Source organism: Oncorhynchus nerka, linkage group LG7 (assembly GCF_034236695.1).
Source record: "Oncorhynchus nerka isolate Pitt River linkage group LG7, Oner_Uvic_2.0, whole genome shotgun sequence".
NCBI lineage: Eukaryota > Metazoa > Chordata > Actinopteri > Salmoniformes > Salmonidae > Oncorhynchus > Oncorhynchus nerka.
In genome coordinates, this window is record NC_088402.1 from 24,418,420 (window position 1) to 24,440,507 (window position 22,088).

Genomic DNA, 22,088 nt, shown 5'->3' on the forward strand with positions numbered 1-22,088 from the left:
CAGAGACGTCATTTACAATCAGCCAGGGGCTCACTCCAACACAGAGACGTAATTTACAATCAGCCAGGGGCTCACTCCAACACAGAGACGCAATTTACAATCAGCCAGGGGCTCACTCCAACACAGAGACGTAATTTACAATCAGCCAGGGGCTCACTCCAACACAGAGACGTCATTTACAATCAGCCAGGGGCTCCAACACTCCAACACAGAGAGACGTCATTTACAATCAGCCAGGGGCTCACTCCAACACAGAGACGTCATTTACAATCAGCCAGGGGCTCACTCCAACACAGAGACGTCATTTACAATCAGCCAGGGGCTCACTCCAACACAGAGACGTAATTTACAATCAGCCAGAGGCTCACTCCAACACAGAGACGTCATTTACAGTCAGCCAGGGGCTCACTCCAACACTGAGACGTCATTTACAATCAGCCAGGGGCTCACTCCAACACAGAGACGTCATTTACAATCAGCCAGGGGCTCACTCCAACACTGAGACGTCATTTACAATCAGCCAGGGGCTCACTCCAACACAGAGACGTCATTTACAATCAGCCAGGGGCACAGAGGCGTCATTTACAATCAGCCAGGGGCTCACTCCAACACAGAGACGTAATTTACAATCAGCCAGGGGCTCACTCCAACACAGAGACGTCATTTACAATCAGCCAGGGGCTCACTCCAACACAGAGACGTCATTTACAATCAGCCAGGGGCTCACTCCAACACAGAGACGTAATTTACAATCAGCCAGGGGCTCACTCCAACACAGAGACGTAATTTACAATCAGCCAGGGGCTCACTCCAACACAGAGACGTAATTTACAATCAGCCAGGGGCTCACTCCAACACTGAGACGTCTTTTACAATCAGCCAGGGGCTCACTCCAACACAGAGACGTCATTTACAATCAGCCAGGGGCTCACTCCAACACAGAGACGTCATTTACAATCAGCCAGGGGCTCACTCCAACACAGAGACGTCATTTACAAATGCAGTATTTGTGTTTGGTAAGTCCGCCATATCAGAGGCATTAGGTGTGATAATGCATTGATGTTGATAGGTATGTGAATTGGACCATATTGCTGTCCTATCTGAGCATACAAAATGTAACGAGTACTTTTGGATGTCAGGGAAAGTACAGATTTTCTTTCGGAATGTAGTGGAGTAAAAGTAAAAGATGTCAAAAATATAAATAGTTAAGTACAGATACCCCCCAAAAGTATTTTTACTTTGTTACTTTACACCACTGTATATCTGTCAGATGATTACGTATGTATTATTGATGTTGGCTGGAATAATCCACATAATATTGAACTACTTACAGTCTTTATATTACATCCAGGAAGCTATATACTGTATATAAAACTACTATGTGCTCATATGCTTGCCTATAATATGTATCCATATGGGAAGTTCTTTGGGAGGGCTAGTATTGTGTTTAAAAAATGTAATCGCTATGGTCATATGTGCAATAAAGCATCATTAGTATTAAATCCAGAGACCAAGTCTAACTTTCACGTGTAGATTTCTTACATGTGAAACTGCAAATTAGTTTTTCACTTGGGAACTTGCAATTCCACATATGAAAGTTACATTTTTGTCCCCCCATTTTCACCCCAATTTCGTGATTTTCAATTGGTAGTTACAGTCTTGTCCCATCGCTGCAACTCCCGGGAGAGGCGAAGGTTGAGAGCCATGCGTCCCCCGAAACATGACCCTGCCAAGCACACTGTTCGCTTAACCTGGAAGACCACCGCACCAATGACTGCTCGCTTAACCCGGTAGCCAGCCGCACCAATGTGTCAGAGGAAACACTGTACAACTGGTCTCTTCACAGTCCCCAAGTCCACAGACTATGGGAGGTGCACAGTACTGCATAGAGCCATGACTACATGGAACTCTATTCCACATCACGTAACTGATGCAAGCAGTAGATGATAAAAAACAGCTGGGACTGTGAAGCAACACAAATATAGGCACAGACACATGCATACACACACATGATAACATACACACTATACACACATGTACACATGGATTTTGTGTTGTAGATATGTGGTAGTGGAGTATTGGTCTGAGGGCACATACTTAGTGTGTTGTGAATTTTGTAATAAATGTATTGTAATGTTTTTAAAATGGTATAACTGCCTTAATTTTGCCATACCACAGGAAGAGTAATGGGGATCCATAATAAATACAAATACAAACTGGCGACATAAGTCAGTGTGCATGCGACTGGCCTGCCACTAGGAGTTGCTAGATCGCAATGGGACAAGGACATCCTGGCCGCCCAAACCCTTCCCTAACCCGGACGATGCTGTGCCAATTGTGCGCCGCCACATGGGTCTCCCTGCGACACAGCCTGGAATCGAACCCGGGTCTGTAGTGACACCTCTAGCACTGTGATGCAGTGCCTTAGACCGCTGTGCCACTCGGGAGGCCAAAAGTGAAATTTTCACATGTGGAGTTTTCTTAGAAATTAGTTTTTCACATGTGTTTGATTTTCACATGTAAATGTTTTATTTTAAAATGTGAATTTCACATGTGAAACTGCATACCCGATATTCTGCAACTGCAATTCACAACTGCAAAAAACATGTTTTTTCTCCTCACATGTGAAAAGGTGATGTTAACATGTGAACTATACATTTAATACAAGTGAAAATATGGTTTCACATGTGAAAACAGCTATTTCATGTGGGGCCATTCATGTTTTCACATGTGAAACTCCAAATTGTACATTTTGTTGTTGTAAAGGCTGGTCCTTGTGTACATTGTATCTCTTCCTCATAAAAGAGACTGACAGGATGGGGTTAATCAGATCTAGTTCAAACTGAATCATAGTGAGATCCAATCTGATTTGAAGTCACTAAGGGCACCCTTCTTTGAATCTAATTAGGATCAATCAGTATAATCAAGGAACTAACGATAGCTATCACAATACCCATCATGTGCCTTCTCCAATGAGGACAAATTCCCACTTTCAACCAAGAACTTCAATGTCATCTGTACAATCTACCTCGGAGATTGAAGATATCTCCAATCTGTATTGGCTAGTTTAATTCAGCTCTCACATACACCAATCTCTCCAAGACATTACTCATTCAAAAGAAAAGGAAGAAACAAATACATTTGTATTCACGTTAAGAAATGCAAAGCACTGCACATTTTTAGACAAAGTTCAATTAAGAGGACATAGTGCAACATAAGGCTGAATTAAACCCTCTTGATTAATGGATATTACATAGCTGCAGCCTGCAGTGCAGGTTGTTCTCCTGCAGCATATCAATGACCTGCAGGAGCTCTGCCTGGTCTGGTCTGCACTCCCCTAGCCTGGTTAATACATTATGCAGCTGGTGAGGCACATTGGCTGCAGCTTAGATCATTGTGACAAATGGGAGGGACCCGTGGTTACTTCTTCTTCTGTGGTTAACTTGACATAAAGAGAGAAGAGGAGGGGCTTGGGTTGTGCTGGAGTACTGTACTGCTACTAGGTTAACTGGGAGAAGCACTGTGGGCTAATATTAGTTGAAAATATATGAAGGGAGCCGTCTACCAATCCGCTATGCTAAGAGATGTCAGTTGTTCCTGACCATATGAGTTAACCAGTGTGGGTTGGTAGTGTGTGCATGTGTGCATACAGTATGTCTGTGTGTGCTTGTATATGCACACGTGCACAGTCCATTTGATTTAGTTCCCTTACCGATGCAAGAGGGCAGGACGTTGTCCCAGGCACGTCTTTCTCCGGTCATACACTTGAGAATTCCGCTGCCATGCAGGGTGTAGCCAGGGTTGCACCTATAGGTGATGGTGCTTCCAGAGAAGTGTCCCTGGTCGTTGACCTTGAAGCCAAACTGGGGCACCCCAGGGTCCTCGCAGTGGGAAAGCTCAAAGCCTGGAAGAAAGGGGGGGTGGGGCAGTCATTCAAATGTATTTATAAAGCCCCTTTCTCATGGGCAGTTGTCAAAAAGGCCTCTATAGTAACCCGACTTACACTCAGAAAGAAAAGTTATAAATAGAACCCAGTAGGGTTCTTTGGTTTGTCCCCCAAACATTATACCTGTTTGGGCTTCTTGCAGTCAATTTGCAGTCTACAAATTATTTGTAATTAAAATGGTTCTTTGTAGAATCCTAATCCCTCTACAAAGAACCCTTTTCAAACCCTTTTTTCCAAGAGTGTAGACTCCAACGTACAAGTAGAAGCACAGTGGCCAGGAAAGACTCCCTTTTGGAGAGATTGGAAACCCAAAATAGAATACACGGACAAGTTCTGGCCTGGTTTGGATCATATCTGTTGGAAAGATATCAGTTTGTCTCTGTGAATGGTTTGTCCTCTAATCAACTGTAAATTTCGGTGTTCCTCAAGGCTCCGTTTTAGGACCACTATTGTTTTCACTAAATATTTTACCTCTTGGGGATGTCATTCGAAAACATAATGTTAACTTTCACTGCTATGCGGATGACACACAGCTGTGCATTTCAATTAAACATGGTGAAGCCCCAAAATTCCCCTCGCTAGAAGCCTGTGTTTCAGACATAAGGAAGTGGATGGCTGCAAACTTTCTACTTTTAGAGATGCTTGTTCTAGCTCCCAAGAAACAAAGGGATCTTCTGTTGAATCGGACAATTCATCTTGATGGTTGTACAGTCCTCTCAAATAAAACTGTGAAGGACCTCGGCGTTACTCCGGACCCTGATCTCTCTTTTGATGAACATAATCAAGACTGTTTCAAGGACAGCTTTTTTCCATCTACGTAACATTGCAAAAACATCAGAAACTTTCTGTCCAAAAATGATGCAAAAAAATGTATCCATATGCTTTTGTTACTTCTAGGTTAGACTATTGCAATGCTCTACTTTCCGGCTACCTGGATAAAGCACTAAATAAACTTCAGTTAGTGCTAAATACGGCTGCTAGAATCGTGACTAAAACAAAAAAATGTGATCATATTACTCCAGTGCTAGCCTCCCTACACTCCCTTACTGCTAACCTACAAAGCATTACATGGGCTTGCCCCTACCTATCTTTCCGATTTGGTCCTGCCGTACATACCTACACGTACCCTATGGTCACAAGACGCAGGCCTCCAAATTGTCCCTAGAATTTCTAAGCAAACACCTGGAGGCAGGGCTTTCTCCTATAGAGCTCAATTTTTATGGAATTGTCTGCCTACCCATGAGTGAGAGACGCAGACTCGGTCTCAACCTTTATGTCTTTACTGAAGACTCATCTCTTCAGTGGGTCATATGATTGAGTGTAGTCTGGCCCAGGAATGTGAAGGTGAACGGAACGGCTCTGGAGCAACGAACCGCCCTTGCTGTCTCTGCCTGGCCGGTTCCCCTCTCTCCACTGGGATTCTCTGCCTCTAACCCTATTACAGGGGCTGAGTTACTGGTTTACTGGTGCTCTTTCATGCTGTCCCTAGGAGGGGTGCGTCACATGGGTTGAGTGGGTTGAGTCACTGACGTGATCTTCCTGTCTGGGTTGGCGCCCCCCCTTAGGTTGTGCAGTGGCGGAGATCTTTGTGGGCTATACTTGGCCTTGTCTCAGGATGGTAAGTTGGTGGTTGAAGATATCCCTCGAGTGGTGTGGGGGCTGTGCTTTTGCAAAGTGGGTGGGGTTATATTCTTTCTGTTTGGCCCTGTCCGGGGGTATCATCGGATGGGGCCACAGTGTCTCCTGACCCCTTTCTGTTTTAGCCTCCAGTATTTATGCTGCAGTAGTTTATGTGGCGGGGGGCTAGGGTCAGTTTGTTATATCTGGAGTACTTCTCCTGTCTTATCCGGTGTCCTGTGTGAATTTAAGTATGCTCTCTCTAATTCTCTCTTTCTCTCTTTCTTTCTCTCTCTTGGGGGATCGGAGCCCTAGGACCATGCCTCAGGACTACCTGGCATGATGACTCCTTGCTGTTCCCAGTCCACCTGGCCGTGCTGCTGCTCCAGTTTCAACTGTTCTGCCTGTGGCTATGGAACCCTGACCTGTTCACCGGACGTGCTACCTGTCCCAGACCTGCTGTTTTCAACTCTCTAGAGACAGCAGGAGTGGTAGAGATACTCTTAATGATTGGCTATGAAAAGCCAACTGACATTTACTCCTGAAGTGCTGTGATTATTATTATTTGACCATGCTGGTCATTTATGAACATTTCAACATCTTGGCCATGTTCTGTTATAATCTCTCCCGGCACAGCCAGAAGAGGACTGGCCACCCCTCATAGCCTGGTTCCTCTCTACGTTTCTTCCTAGGTTTTGGCCTTACTAGGGAGTTTTTCCTAGCCACCGTGCTTCTACACCTGCATTGCTTGCTGTTTGGGGTTTTAGGCTGGGTTTCTGTACAGCACTTTGAGATATCAGCTGATGTAAGAAGGGCTATATAAATACATTTGATTTGATTTTATTTAGAAAGAAGACACGTGAAGAGGAAACAGGCTCAGAGGCTCATCTTCCTTTTGGCAGTGTAGGACAAGGTCCCAATTTATTTATTTGATTTTATTTCACCTTTATTTAAATAGGTAGGCTAGTTGAGAACAAGTTCTCATTTGCAACTTCGACCTGGCCAAGATAAAGCATAGCAATTCGACACATATAACAACACAGAGTTACACATGGAATAAACAAAACATACAGTCAATAATGCTTAATTAAGATGGTGAGGAAGGCACTTTTAAAGAATAACCAGGCGTCATCTACTGACGGGATGAGGTCAATGTCATTCCAGGATACCCCGGCCAGGTTGATTAGAAAGGCCTGCTTGCAGAAATGTTTTAGGGAGCGTTTGACAGTGATGAAGGGTTTTCAGAGCCATTACGGATGCAGGCAATGAGTCAGTGATTGCTGAGATCTTGATTGAAAAGGACGAGTTAGTTAGGATGATATCTATGAGGGTGCCCATGTTTACGGATTTGGGGTTGTACCTGGTAGGTTCATTGATCATTTGTGTGAGATTGAGGGCATCAAGCTTAGATTGTAGGATGGCCGGGGATTTATGCCCAGTTTAGGTCACCTAGTAGCACGAGTTCAGAAGATAGATGGGGGCAATCACATATGGTGTCGAGGGCACAGCTGGGGGCAGAGGGTGGTCTATAGCAAGCGGCAACAGTGAGATACTTGTTTCTGGAAAAGTGCATTTTTAGAAGTAGAAGCTCAAATTGTTTGGGTAGACTCGGATAGTAATACAGAACTCTGCAGGCTATCTTTGCAGTAGATTGCAACACCACCCCCTTTGGCACACACCTGGGTTCAAATAGGATTGGAGCATTCGGTTGAGCCTGCCTAAAGTTCCACATGGCCGGGGCTTACACTTTTTGGGGCTACTCAAATGGTTCCATCCATTACCTCTGGCGAGGTCAATCAAGCTCAGCTTTGAAAAACATTTTTAAACCAGGTCTGTGATGTTAACACAAACTTTACCTTCGCTAGGCTGGACACAAGCACACAGGCATGAAGGCATATGATTTGACCACACACACGTTTTTGGCATCCTCTCTTCTTTTTTGGGTCATTAGTGCAATGACTATCCCGATCTGCCATATCCTGTTATTTCTGTGCTGCTTGAGTTGCATGTATGTTTTTAGAGGCTCAGAGAGAAAGTTAGGGCGGTCGTTATAATCAGTCAATACGGCTGAAAATTTGACTGGAGGATCCCACTGGGCCCGCAGGCAGGGATGGGGCCTGTACTAAGCAGGCAGAACAATTAGGATTAAGCACTTGGTTAATTTGGAGATGTGTCTGGAACTTTTGGTTGGTACATGAGGAGCGTGGGCCGGCTCTCTGTGAGAGACACTTCCTGTTATTATCTTCTCATAATTGTTTTCCTTTGCACTCATCATCACACAGCATCATAATTACACAGCGAACTGAGAGGAATAGGAAATAAATAATTATATTACCCTTTCTTCTTGTCTTTCAAAACGCCACCACACATCTTAGCGTAGCTGACAATTTCATATTTGCAGGTTTGAACTCTGCTCTCTCATATGAGAATGCAACCAAGCTAAAATGAGACGTGTACCTCAGTCCTCTCCTCAGAACATTGACAGCTACCTTTCAAAATACAAATCCCTGTTCCATTTGCTCCACCCGCCCCTCCTCCAATTAACTGTACACCCTGAACTTGGGAATAAACGTTCATGTCTAGCACAGCACTCATAGACTACTTAGTAGTTACCATGACAGCAATGTACTGCACTATACTGAGAGAAAAACAAGGTTGACTGAACTTAACATATTGTGTGGTGGAGGTACGAGGATACTGGGACTGACTAACGGTGGCAATTTTCACCTAACACACTGATTGCACGTTAATTACAGGTCATTGTCTCATAGCATTCAACCGGAAACAAAAGTCTGGGTCCGGAAAATACTTAGACTGAGTTCTTTTTATTTTTTAATCACACTCCAACCATTGTGCTGACTGAACTGTGATGGCCTCGCCGCCTGCTACTTGACTGTCCCAAATTATAACCTATTCCCTATAGTGCACTACCATTGGATAACCAACAGAGCTCAGGTCAAAAGCAGTGCACTATGCAGGAAATAGGGTGTCATTTGGGACTTAGCCCTGGGCTTCCAATTGACCTTTATTATGCAATCAAACAGCTAATCTTGCAGGTGGAATGAAATCTCCACACTAGACACGGATTTAGTAGATTGCCCACCAGTGTGTTAATAGGGTTTTTTCTCTCTCAGAACTAACACCCTGTCCAATGTTACACAGGCTAGCTACCAGCTAGCGCAACAAATGGTATTAAAGATGATTGCGTGTGGTTTTTATGTGTCTGCGGTGGTACATAGTCTGGTTTTGTGTGAGGGGCAAGGACAAGGTCAACAAAGACAAGTGTAGAGGTTATTTTTCAGGTAATTGATATTACCTTGGACCAAGCTGTGGAATGTTCCCTTGAAATCCACTCCTGGCTGTCAACAAAATTCTAATGCCCTTTAAAGGGGCAATCTGCTGTTAAATTGTTGCACCAATGTGCTTAACCATAAACATCAACGCCTTTATTCAAATCAATACACAAGTATATATTTTTAAACCTGCATATTTAATTAAAATAAATTAATGTTAGCAGGCAATTTTAACTAGGGAAATGTGTCACTTCTCTTGCATTCAGTGCAAGCAGAGTCAGGGTACATGCAACAGTTTGGGCTGCCTGGCTCATTGTGAACTATGTGAAAACCATTTCTTCCTAACAAAGCCCGCAATTAATTTGCCAGAATTTTACGTAATTATGACATAACATTGAAGGTTGTGCAATGTAACAGCAATATTTAGACTTAGGGTTGCCACCCATTCGATAAAATACGTAACGGTTCCGTATTTCACTGAAAGAATAAACGTTTTGTTTTCGAAATTATAGTTTCCGGATTTGAACATATTAATGACCACAGGCTCGTATTTCTGTGTGTTTATTATGTTATATTTAAATCTATGATTTTATATTTGATATAGCAGTCTGACTGAGCAGTGGTAGGCAGCAGCAGGCTCGTAAACATTCATTCAAACAGCACAACTCCTGAGATTAGGTTGGCAATACTATAGTGCCTATAAGAACATCCAATAGTCAAAGGTATATGAAATACAAATGGTTCAGAGAGAAATAGTCATATAATTCCTACATTTACATTTGCACACTGACTGGTTGGTAACTTACTAGAGTAAACCAGCTTGAAGCCCTCTCCAGTGGACTCCGGGTCAGAGTAGAACTCCAGCCACAGCTGGTTTGAGGTACTAATGAGGGTTAGACCCAGCATGGATGAGCCTGTGAATGCCCCTAGGACATGGGCCATGCTGTCTTTACCATCATAGATCTGCAGAGAGAAGAGTACCCTTTAGTTCAGTTCTGTTCATTGCAAAGTATGACTTTGTTTTCATGAACGTGTATATGTCATTGTAATGTCAAGTGTGTAAAGTATTGCCTTTTCAGTCTGATTATTATCACTGTCTAATAGAGAATGTACCTGATTACAGGTGCTAATGGTTTATGACAGGAGAGGGTAGGTCCTTGTTAAAGATGACCATTCTTAACTCAATGAGAGCTGCTCTTGAGGCAACATGTTGTTACAATTCAGTAGGATTCCAGGCTACTGTATCCAGCATAATGCCATTGATGAGATTAAGAATCCATGCCACTATTTATCTGGTGCAGAAAAGGCGTATTACCATGGACAGAATCCACATTCCACATGCTTAAGTGTCATTGACCATCACAAGTGTACTATACACACACACACACACACACACACAGAGACAGAGACCAGTCAGTACCTTGAGAATGTCCCCCTGTGCCAGATGGAAGGTCCTGGCAGAGATGTTGATTCCCTTCCCAGCCTGCACCTGGATGCTGTAGATGCACTCATGGTTGTTCTCGTAGTTCATTGGGTAGTTCGGCGACAACATAATCCCCTCATTGTTTATGACAGATGAGCCGCACTCGGCTACAGGATGGAGGACAGAAGTAGAGAGAACAAAACAACACCATTGGAAAGTGCATGTGACAACGACGGTTTATCGTCAGGGGAATATAAATGTAAAACTTTTTCATTTTCCATGACATTTTCCATACACATGTTCAGTTCATATATAACAGCATGTTTGATCACATGTATTTACATACAGTACTAGTTCACCACTATGGACATATCCTGGATGTAAATCACATAAAACATGAATCGTCGCATTCTTGTTCTGATTCCTGCCTCGCATTTTGTGCCTGGATACCAAAGATGTAAACCATCTAGAGGGCTCAGAAGCAAATCTGGAATTGGAACTGACAGAATAGACTTCCTGGGTTATTATTATTATTCATGTCGCTGCTCAGAGCTCAACTACAAGGCCTGGGATCGGGGCCCTGGACCCTGACACTGAACAATAACCATCAAATTCAGAGTTAATGGAACAAAACCCCGTAAAAGCAGATGTATTGCTACCCATCATGCATTTTGCAGAGGGGAGCTTTGTCGGGTGGTGCATAAAGCAGCAGCCAGGGTGATTTATTTAATGCCTCATGCGCCGTTTCACTCACAGCCCCTAGATGTTATGACGATATTACTAGTATCATATTTTGAATAAATCACAACAGTTATCTCATCCATTAAAACAATTACCTTTACACTCTATCTCTCTCGCCATATCTCCAAGAAACCCGTGTCAGGAACCATGTGAATTTTTGTGTTCGTGACAAGAACTCCCTCCCCTTAAATTACCCTTCTTCATCACTCTTACCCCACTGTGTGTGTGTGTGTGTGTGTGTGTGTGTGTGTGTGTGTGTGTGTGTGTGTGTGTGTGTGTGTGTGTGTGTGTGTGTGTGTGTGTGTGTGTGTGAGGGTGGTGGGGGGCACATCAGGGGAGAGAAAAAAACTTTTTTGAGTAAGGAGCTTTTGACCCCCCGAGGTTCAACTTCAGTCCAAATCTCTCAGTGTAAATTAAATACATCACATTAAAACTGACTGACTGCTCTTAAGAGCAGGACCATGGCACGACTTTGAGTGTGTCCTAAAAGTACTAGTCACACACATTGTTGGCAGTGAACCCCAGACACTCAGGACTCAGGAAGTGCCTTGTGATATTGTCAGAGCTGCACATCTACAGTCTCAGCCAGGGGAAGGATGCTGCTCAGACGGCACTGAGGAGGGAGCAGCATCTTGGATGTGACTCTGACTCTCCCTGCACTTGGTGTCTGAAGTCATTTCCATCTGCTGCCGACAGTCTCCTCTCCCCTGAGCCAGGTCCCTGGTCGGGTCTGATCCACGCGGTGTGATACAGTGTGATAGGCAACTTGAAGACAGCCCTCTTCTTTAACAGCCCTGTGCCGTGAGGCGGAGGACTCAGAGACAGGGGAGGCAGGGGGAAGAGGATGAGAAGAGGAAGAGGGCCAGGGGTTAGATTATCTTAAAAACCCATCCTTGCATTACTGCTCAGACAAAAGAGGGGTCAGGGACAAGGTGGCTTTAAGAAGCAGGGATCTGACAGTACATGAGTAGGAGGGGTGTTGGAATTTAGGGTTATAGCAATGACATACGCTTGTGAGTGAGTGTGTGTGCGCACATCTGCGCATCTGTGTGTGCAGTGTTATGCGATAGCTGCAAAGCCCCATTGCTATTAGAGGAGTCACGAAGGGTGGTAGAAATCAGTGCATCAGAGGAGAAGGAGCAGCTTTTATCAGGGCCTCCCAGGAAGAGAAGCAGCAGCTTTGGCAGCGGCTAATGGGGATCGGCAATAAATACAAATACGGCCAACCAGGTAACATTATACTGTAGGTTTCAATCAGGGCCCCACAGCCAACCAGGTAACATTATACTGTAGGTTTCAATCAGGGCCCCACAGCCAACCAGGTAACATTATACTGTAGGTTTTAATCAGGGCCCCACAGCCAACCAGGTAACATTATACTGTAGGTTTTAATCAGGGCCCCACAGCCAACCAGGTAACATTATACTGTAGGTTTCAATCAGGGCCCCACAGCCAGCCAGGTAACATTATACTGTAGGTTTCAATCAGGGCCCCACAGCCAACCAGGTAACATTATACTGTAGGTTTTAATCAGGGCCCCACAGCCAACCAGGTAACATTATCTGTAGGTTTCAATCACAGCCAACCCCCACAGCCAACCAGGTAACATTATACTGTAGGTTTAACATTATAAGGTTTCAAGGGCCCCACAGCCAACCAGGTAACATTATACTCAGGGCCCCACAGCCAGCCAGGTAACATTATAGGTTTCAATCAGGGCCCCACAGCCACCAGGTAACATTATACTGTAGGTTTCAATCAGGGCCCCACAGCCAGCCAGGTAACATTATACTGTAGGTTTCAATCAGGGCCCCACAGCCAGCCAGGTAACATTATACTGTAGGTTTCAAAGGGCCCCACAGCCAGCCAGGTAACCCTGTAGGTTTCAACAGCCCCCAGCCAGCCAGGTAACATTATACTGTAGGTTTCAATCAGGGCCCCACAGCCAGCCAGGTAACATTATACTGTAGGTTTCAATCAGGGCCCCACAGCCAGCCAGGTAACATTATACTGTAGGTTTCAATCAGGGCCCCACAGCCAGCCAGGTAACATTATACTGTAGGTTTCAATCAGTAGGCCCCACAGCCAGCCAGGTAACATTATACTGTAGGTTTCAATCAGGGCCCCACAGCCAGCCAGGTAACATTATACTGTAGGTTTCAATCAGGGCCCCACAGCCAGCCAGGTAACATTATACAATCAGGGCCCCACAGCCAGCCAGGTAACATTATACTGTAGGTTTCAATCAGGGCCCCACAGCCAGCCAGGTAACATTATACTGTAGGTTTCAATCAGGGCCCCACAGCCAGCCAGGTAACATTATACTGTAGGTTTCAATCAGGGCCCCACAGCCAGCCAGGTAACATTATACTGTAGGTTTCAATCAGGGCCCCACAGCCAGCCAGGTAACATTATACTGTAGGTTTCAATCAGGGCCCCACAGCCAGCCAGGTAACATTATACTGTAGGTTTCAATCAGGGCCCCACAGCCAGCCAGGTAACATTATACTGTAGGTTTCAATCAGGGCCCCACAGCCAGCCAGGTAACATTATACTGTAGGTTTCAATCAGGGCCCCACAGCCAGCCAGGTAACATTATACTGTAGGTTTCAATCAGGGCCCCACAGCCAGCCAGGTAACATTATACTGTAGGTTTCAATCAGGGCCCCACAGCCAGCCAGGTAACATTATACTGTAGGTTTCAATCAGGGCCCCACAGCCAGCCAGGTAACATTATACTGTAGGTTTCAATCAGCCAGCCAGGTAACATTATACTGTAGGTTTCAATCAGGGCCCCACAGCCAGCCAGGTAACATTATACTGTAGGTTTCAATCAGGTAACATTATACTGTAGGCCCCACAGCCAGCCAGGTAACATTATACTGTAGGTTTCAATCAGGGCCCCACAGCCAGCCAGGTAACATTATACTGTAGGTTTCAATCAGGGCCCCACAGCCAGCCAGGTAACATTATACTGTAGGTTTCAATCAGGGCCCCACAGCCAGCCCATTATACTGTAGGTTTTAATCAGGCCCCCAGCCAGCCAGGTAACATTATACTGTAGGTTTCAATCAGGGCCCCACAGCCAGCCAGGTAACATTATACTGTAGGTTTCAATCAGGGCCCCACAGCCAGCCAGGTAACATTATACTGTAGGTTTCAATCAGGGCCCCACAGCCAGCCAGGTAACATTATACTGTAGGTTTCAATCAGGGCCCCACAGCCAGCCAGGTAACATTATACTGTAGGTTTCAATCAGGGCCCCACAGCCAGCCAGGTAACATTATACTGTAGGTTTCAATCAGGGCCCCACAGCCAGCCAGGTAACATTATACTGTAGGTTTCAATCAGGGCCCCACAGCCAGCCAGGTAACATTATACTGTAGGTTTCAATCAGGGCCCCACAGCCAGCCAGGTAACATTATACTGTAGGTTTCAATCAGGGTAACATTATACTGTAGGTTTTAATCAGGGCCCACAGCCAGCCAGCCAGGTAACATTATACTGTAGGTTTCAATCAGGGCCCCACAGCCAGCCAGGTAACATTATACTTTCAATCAGGGCCCCACAGCCAGCCAGGTTTCAATCAGGGCCCCACAGCCAGCCAGGTAACATTATAACATTATACTGTAGGTTTCAATCAGGGCCCCACAGCCAGCCAGGTAACATTATACTGTAGGTTTCAATCAGGGCCCCACAGCCAGCCAGGTAACATTATACTGTAGGTTTCAATCAGGGCCCCACAGCCAGCCAGGTAACATTATACTGTAGGTTTCAATCAGGGCCCCACAGCCAGCCAGGTAACATTATACTGTAGGTTTCAATCAGGGCCCCACAGCCAGCCAGGTAACATTATACTGTAGGTTTCAATCAGGGCCCCACAGCCAGCCAGGTAACATTATACTGTAGGTTTCAATCAGGGCCCCACAGCCAGCCAGGTAACATTATACTGTAGGTTTCAATCAGGGCCCCACAGCCAGCCAGGTAACATTATACTGTAGGTTTCAATCAGTAACATTACACTGTAGGTTTCAATCAGGGCCCCACAGCCAGCCAGGTAACATTATACTGTAGGTTTCAATCAGGGCCCCACAGCCCAGGTAACATTATACTGTAGGTTTCAATCAGGGCCCCACAGCCAGCCAGGTAACATTATACTGTAGGTTTCAATCAGGGCCCCACAGCCAGCCAGGTAACATTATACTGTAGGTTTCAATCAGGGCCCCACAGCCAGCCAGGTAACATTATACTGTAGGTTTCAATCAGGGCCCCACAGCCAGCCAGGTAACATTATACTGTAGGTTTCAATCAGGGCCCCACAGCCAGCCAGGTAACATTATACTGTAGGTTTCAATCAGGGCCCCACAGCCAGCCAGGTAACATTATACTGTAGGTTTCAATCAGGGCCCCACAGCCAGCCAGGTAACATTATACTGTAGGTTTCAATCAGGGCCCCACAGCCAGCCAGGTAACATTATACTGTAGGTTTCAATCAGGGCCCCACAGCCAGCCAGGTAACATTATACTGTAGGTTTCAATCAGGGCCCCACAGCCAGCCAGGTAACATTATACTGTAGGTTTCAATCAGGGCCCCACAGCCAGCCAGGTAACATTATACTGTAGGTTTCAATCAGGGCCCCACAGCCAGCCAGGTAACATTATACTGTAGGTTTCAATCAGGGCCCCACAGCCAGCCAGGTAACATTATACAGGTTTATACAGCCAGCCAGGTAGGTTTCAATCAGGGCCCCACAGCCAGCCAGGTAACATTATCAGGTTTCAATCAGGGCCCCACAGCCAAGGTAACCCCACAGCCAGCCAGGTAACATTATACTGTAGGTTTCAATCAGGGCCCCACAGCCAGCCAGGTAACATTATACTGTAGGTTTCAATCAGGGCCCCACAGCCAGCCAGGTAACATTATACTGTCAGGGCCCCACAGCCAGGTTTACTGTAGGTTTCAATCAGGGCCCCACAGCCAGCCAGGTAACATTATACTGTAGGTTTCAATCAGACCCCCACAGCCAGCCAGGTAACATTATACTGTAGGTTTCAATCAGGGCCCCACAGCCAGCCAGGTAACATTATACTGTAGGTTTCAATCAGGGCCCCACAGCCAGCCAGGTAACATTATACTGTAGGTTTCAATCAGGGCCCCACAGCCAGCCAGGTAACATTATACTGTAGGTTTCAATCAGGGCCCCACAGCCAGCCAGGTAACATTATACTGTAGGTTTCAATCAGGGCCCCACAGCCAGCCAGGTAACATTATACTGTAGGTTTCAATCAGGGCCCCACAGCCAGCCAGGTAACATTATACTGTAGGTTTCAATCAGGGCCCCACAGCCAGCCAGGTAACATTATACTGTAGGTTTCAATCAGGCCCCACAGCCAGGTTTCCAGGTAACATTATACTGTAGGTTTATAATCAGGGCCCCACAGCCAGCCAGGTAACATTATACTGTAGGTTTCAATCAGGGCCCCACAGCCAGCCAGGTAACATTATACTGTAGGTTTCAATCAGGGCCCCACAGCCAGCCAGGTAACATTATACTGTAGGTTTCAATCAGGGCCCCACAGCCAGCCAGGTAACATTATACTGTAGGTTTCAATCAGGGCCCCACAGCCAGCCAGGTAACATTATACTGTAGGTTTCAATCAGGGCCCCACAGCCAGCCAGGTAACATTATACTGTAGGTTTTAATCAGGGCCCCACAGCCAGCCAGGTAACATTATACTGTAGGTTTTAATCAGGGCCCCACAGCCAGCCAGGTAACATTATACTGTAGTTTCAATCAGGGCCCCACAGCCAGCCAGGTAACATTATACTGTAGGTTTCAATCAGGGCCCCACAGCCAGCCAGGTAACATTATACTGTAGGTTTTAATCAGGGTCCCACAGTCAGCCAGGTAACATTATACTGTAGGTTTCAATCAGGGCCCCACAGCCAGCCAGGTAACATTATACTGTAGGTTTCAATCAGGGCCCCACAGCCAGCCAGGTAACATTATACTGTAGTTTCAATCAGGGCCCCACAGCCAGCCAGGTAACATTATACTGTAGGTTTCAATCAGGGCCCCACAGCCAGCCAGGTAACATTATACTGTAGGTTTCAATCAGACCCCCACAGCCAGCCAGGTAACATTATACTGTAGGTTTCAATCAGGGCCCCACAGCCAGCCAGGTAACATTATACTGTAGGTTTCAATCAGGGCCCCACAGCCAGCCAGGTAACATTATACTGTAGGTTTCAATCAGGGCCCCACAGCCAGCCAGGTAACATTATACTGTAGGTTTCAATCAGGGCCCCACAGCCAGCCAGGTAACATTATACTGTAGGTTTCAATCAGGGCCCCACAGCCAACCAGGTAACATTATACTGTAGGTTTCAATCAGGGCCCCACAGCCAACCAGGTAACATTATACTGTAGGTTTCAATCAGCCCCCACAGCCAACCAGGTAACATTATACTGTAGGTTTCAATCAGGGCCCCACAGCCAGCCAGGTAACATTATACTGTAGGTTTCAATCAGGGCCCCACAGCCAGCCAGGTAACATTATACTGTAGGTTTCAATCAGGGCCCCACAGCCAGCCAGGTAACATTATACTGTAGGTTTCAATCAGGGCCCCACAGCCAGCCAGGTAACATTATACTGTAGGTTTTAATCAGACCCCCACAGCCAGCCAGGTAACATTATACTGTAGGTTTCAATCAGGGCCCCACAGCCAGCCAGGTAACATTATACTGTAGGTTTTAATCAGACCCCCACAGCCAGCCAGGTAACATTATACTGTAGTTGTCAATCAGCCCCCACAGCCAGCCAGGTAACATTATACTGTAGGTTTTAATCAGACCCCCACAGCCAGCCAGGTAACATTATACTGTAGGTGTCAATCAGCCCCCACAGCCAGCCAGGTAACATTATACTGTAGGTGTCAATCAGCCCCCACAGCCAGCCAGGTAACATTATACTGTAGGTGTCAATCAGCCCCCACAGCCAACCAGATAAGATTATACTGTAGGTTTTAATAAGTGCACCACAGCCAGCCAGGTAACATTATACTGTAGTTGTCAATCAGCCCCCACAGCCAGCCAGGTAACATTATACTGTAGGTTTTAATCAGGGCCCCACAGCCAACCAGGTAACATTACACTGTAGGTTTTAATCAGGGCCCCACAGCCAACCAGGTAACATTATACTGTAGGTTTTAATCAGCCCCCACAGCCAGCCAGGTAACATTATACTGTAGGTTTTAATCAGTGCACCACAGCCAGCCAGGTAACAATATACAGTAGGTTTTAATCAGTGCACCACAGCCAGCCAGGTAACATTATACTGTAGGTTTTAATCAGTGCACCACAGCCAGCCAGTTAACAATATACAGTGGGTTTTAATCAGTGCACCACAGCCAGCCAGGTAACATTATACTGTAGGTTTTAATCAGGGCCCCACAGCCAGCCAGGTAACATTATACTGTAGGTTTTAATCAGTGCACCACAGCCAGCCAGGTAACATTATACTGTAGGTTTTAATCAGTGCACCACAGCCAGCTAGGTAACATTATACTGTAGGTGTCAATCAGCCCGCACAGCCAGCCAGGTAACATTATACTGTAGGTGTCAATCAGCCCCCACAGCCAGCTAGGTAACATTATACTGTAGGTTTTAATCAGTGCACCACAGCCAGCCAGGTAACATTATACTGTAGGTTTTAATCAGCCCCCCACAGCCAGCCAGGTAACATTATACTGTAAGTTTTAATCAGTGCACCACAGCCAGCCAGGTAACATTATACTGTAGGTTTTAATCAGTGCACCACAGCCAGCTAGGTAACATTATACTGTAGGTTTTAATCAGCCCCCACAGCCAACCAGGTAACATTATACTGTAGGTTTTAATCAGGGCCCCACAGCCAACCAGGTAACATTATACTGTAGGTTTTAATCAGCCCCCACAGCCAGCCAGGTAACATTATACTGTAGGTTTTAATCAGGGCCCCACAGCCAGCCAGGTAACATTATACTGTAGGTTTTAATCAGTGTACCACAGCCAGCCAGGTAACATTATACTGTAGGTTTTAATCAGTGCACCACAGCCAGCCAGGTAACAATATACTGTAGGTTTTAATCAGTGCACCACAGCCAACCAGGTAACATTATACTGTAGGTTTTAATCAGGGCCCCACAGCCAGCCAGGTAACATTATACTGTAGGTTTTAATCAGTGCACCACAGCCAGCCAGGTAACATTATACTGTAGGTTTTAATCAGTGTACCACAGCCAGCCAGGTAACATTATACTGTAGGTTTTAATCAGTACACCACAGCCAGCCAGGTAACATTATACTGTAGGTGTCAATCAGCCCCCACAGCCAGCCAGGTAACATTATACTGTAGGTTTTAATCAGTGCACCACAGCCAGCCAGGTAACATTATACTGTAGGTTTTAATCAGTGCACCACAGCCAGCCAGGTAACATTATACTGTAGGTTTTAATCAGGGCCCCACAGCCAGCCAGGTAACATTATACTGTAGGTGTCAATCAGCCCCCACAGCCAGCTAGGTAACATTATACTGTAGGTTTTAATCAGTGCCCCACAGCCAACCAGGTAACATTACACTGTAGGTTTTAATCAGGGCCCCACAGCCAACCAGGTAACATTATACTGTAGGTTTTAATCAGCCCCCACAGCCAGCCAGGTAACATTATACTGTAGATTTTAAATAGGGCCCCACAGCCAGCCAGGTAACAATATACTGTAGGTTTTAATCAGTGCCCCACAGCCAGCCAGGTAACATTATACTGTAGGTGTTAATCAGCCCCCACAGCCAGCTAGGTATTATTATACTGTAGGTTTTAATCAGTGCACCACAGCCAGCCAGGTAACAATATACTGTAGGTTTTAATCAGTGCACCACAGCCAGCCAGGTAACATTATACTGTAGGTTTTAATCAGGGCCCCACAGCCAACCAGGTAACATTATACTGTAGGTTTTAATCAGCCCCCACAGCCAGCCAGGTAACATTATACTGTAGGTTTTAATCAGGGCCCCACAGCCAGCCAGGTAACATTATACTGTAGGTTTTAATCAGTGTACCACAGCCAGCCAGGTAACATTATACTGTAGGTTTTAATCAGTGCACCACAGCCAGCCAGGTAACAATATACTGTAGGTTTTAATCAGTGCACCACAGCCAACCAGGTAACATTATACTGTAGGTTTTAATCAGGGCCCCACAGCCAGCCAGGTAACATTATACTGTAGGTTTTAATCAGTGCACCACAGCCAGCCAGGTAACATTATACTGTAGGTTTTAATCAGTGTACCACAGCCAGCCAGGTAACATTATACTGTAGGTTTTAATCAGTGCACCACAGCCAGCCAGGTAACATTATACTGTAGGTGTCAATCAGCCCCCACAGCCAGCCAGGTAACATTATACTGTAGGTTTTAATCAGTGCACCACAGCCAGCCAGGTAACATTATACTGTAGGTTTTAATCAGTGCACCACAGCCAGCCAGGTAACATTATACTGTAGGTTTTAATCAGTGCACCACAGCCAGCCAGGTAACATTATACTGTAGGTTTTAATCAGGGCCCCACAGCCAGCCAGGTAACATTATACTGTAGGTGTCAATCAGCCCCCACAGCCAGCTAGGTAACATTATACTGTAGGTTTTAATCAGTGCCCCACAGCCAACCAGGTAACATTACACTGTAGGTTTTAATCAGGGCCCCACAGCCAACCAGGTAACATTATACTGTAGGTTTTAAATAGGGCCCCACAGCCAGCCAGGTAACAATATACTGTAGGTTTTAATCAGTGCCCCACAGCCAGCCAGGTAACATTATACTGTAGATTTTAAATAGGGCCCCACAGCCAGCCAGGTAACAATATACTGTAGGTTTTAATCAGTGCACCACAGCCAGCCAGGTAACATTATACTGTAGGTGTTAATCAGCCCCCACAGCCAGCTAGGTATTATTATACTGTAGGTTTTAATCAGTGCACCACAGCCAGCCAGGTAACAATATACTGTAGGTTTTAATCAGTGCACCACAGCCAGCCAGGTAACATTATACTGTAGGTTTTAATCAGTGCACCACAGCCAGCCAGGTAACATTATACTGTAGGTGTCAATCAGCCCCCACAGCCAGCTAGGTAACATTATACTGTAGGTTTTAATCAGTGCCCCACAGCCAGCCAGGTAACATTATACTGTAGGTGTTAATCAGCCCCCACAGCCAGCTAGGTATTATTTTACTGTAGGTTTTAATCAGTGCACCACAGCCAGCCAGGTAACAATATACTGTAGGTTTTAATCAGTTCACCACAGCCAGCCAGGTAACATTATACTGTAGGTTTTAATCAGTGCACCACAGCCAGCCAGGTAACATTATACTGTAGGTTTTAATCAATGCACCACAGCCAGCCAGGTAACATTATACTGTAGGTTTTAATCAGTGCACCACAGCCAGCCAGGTAACATTATACTGTAGGTGTCAATCAGCCCCCACAGCCAGCCAGGTAACATTATACTGTAGGTTTTAATCAGTGCACCACAGCCAACCAGGTAACATTATACTGTAGGTTTTAATCAGTGCACCACAGCCAGCCAGGTAACATTATACTGCAGGTAATAATCAGGGCCCCACAGCCAACCAGGTAACATTATACTGTAGGTTTTAATCAGTGCACCACAGCCAGCCAGGTAACATTATACTGTTGGTTTTAATCAGTGCACCACAGCCAGCCAGGTAACATTATACTGTAGGTTTTAATCAGCCCCCACAGCCAGCCAGGTAACATTATACTGTAGGTGTAAATCAGCCCCCCACAGCCAGCCAGGTAACATCATACTGTAGGTTTTAATCAGTGCACCACAGCCAGCCAGGTAACATTATACTGTAGGTTTTAACCAGGGCCCCACAGCCAGCCAGGTAACATTATACTGTAGGTTTTAATCAGTGCACCACAGCCAGCCAGGTAACAATATACTGTAGGTTTTAATCAGTGCACCACAGCCAGCCAGGTAACATTATACTGTAGGTTTTAATCAGGGC

The 22,088-nt window shown here is 45.5% G+C and overlaps 1 protein-coding gene across 1 annotated transcript in view; it reads right to left on the reverse strand.

Moving 5' to 3' along the window:
- LOC115131349 (CUB and sushi domain-containing protein 3) overlaps positions 1 to 22,088 on the reverse strand; it is a 317,735-nt gene that overhangs the window by 207,295 nt on the left and 88,352 nt on the right. The window contains 3 exon segments of the mRNA XM_065021039.1: positions 3,713 to 3,904; positions 9,663 to 9,819; positions 10,277 to 10,446. Of these exon segments, the coding sequence (XP_064877111.1) occupies positions 3,713 to 3,904; positions 9,663 to 9,819; positions 10,277 to 10,446 (519 nt within the window).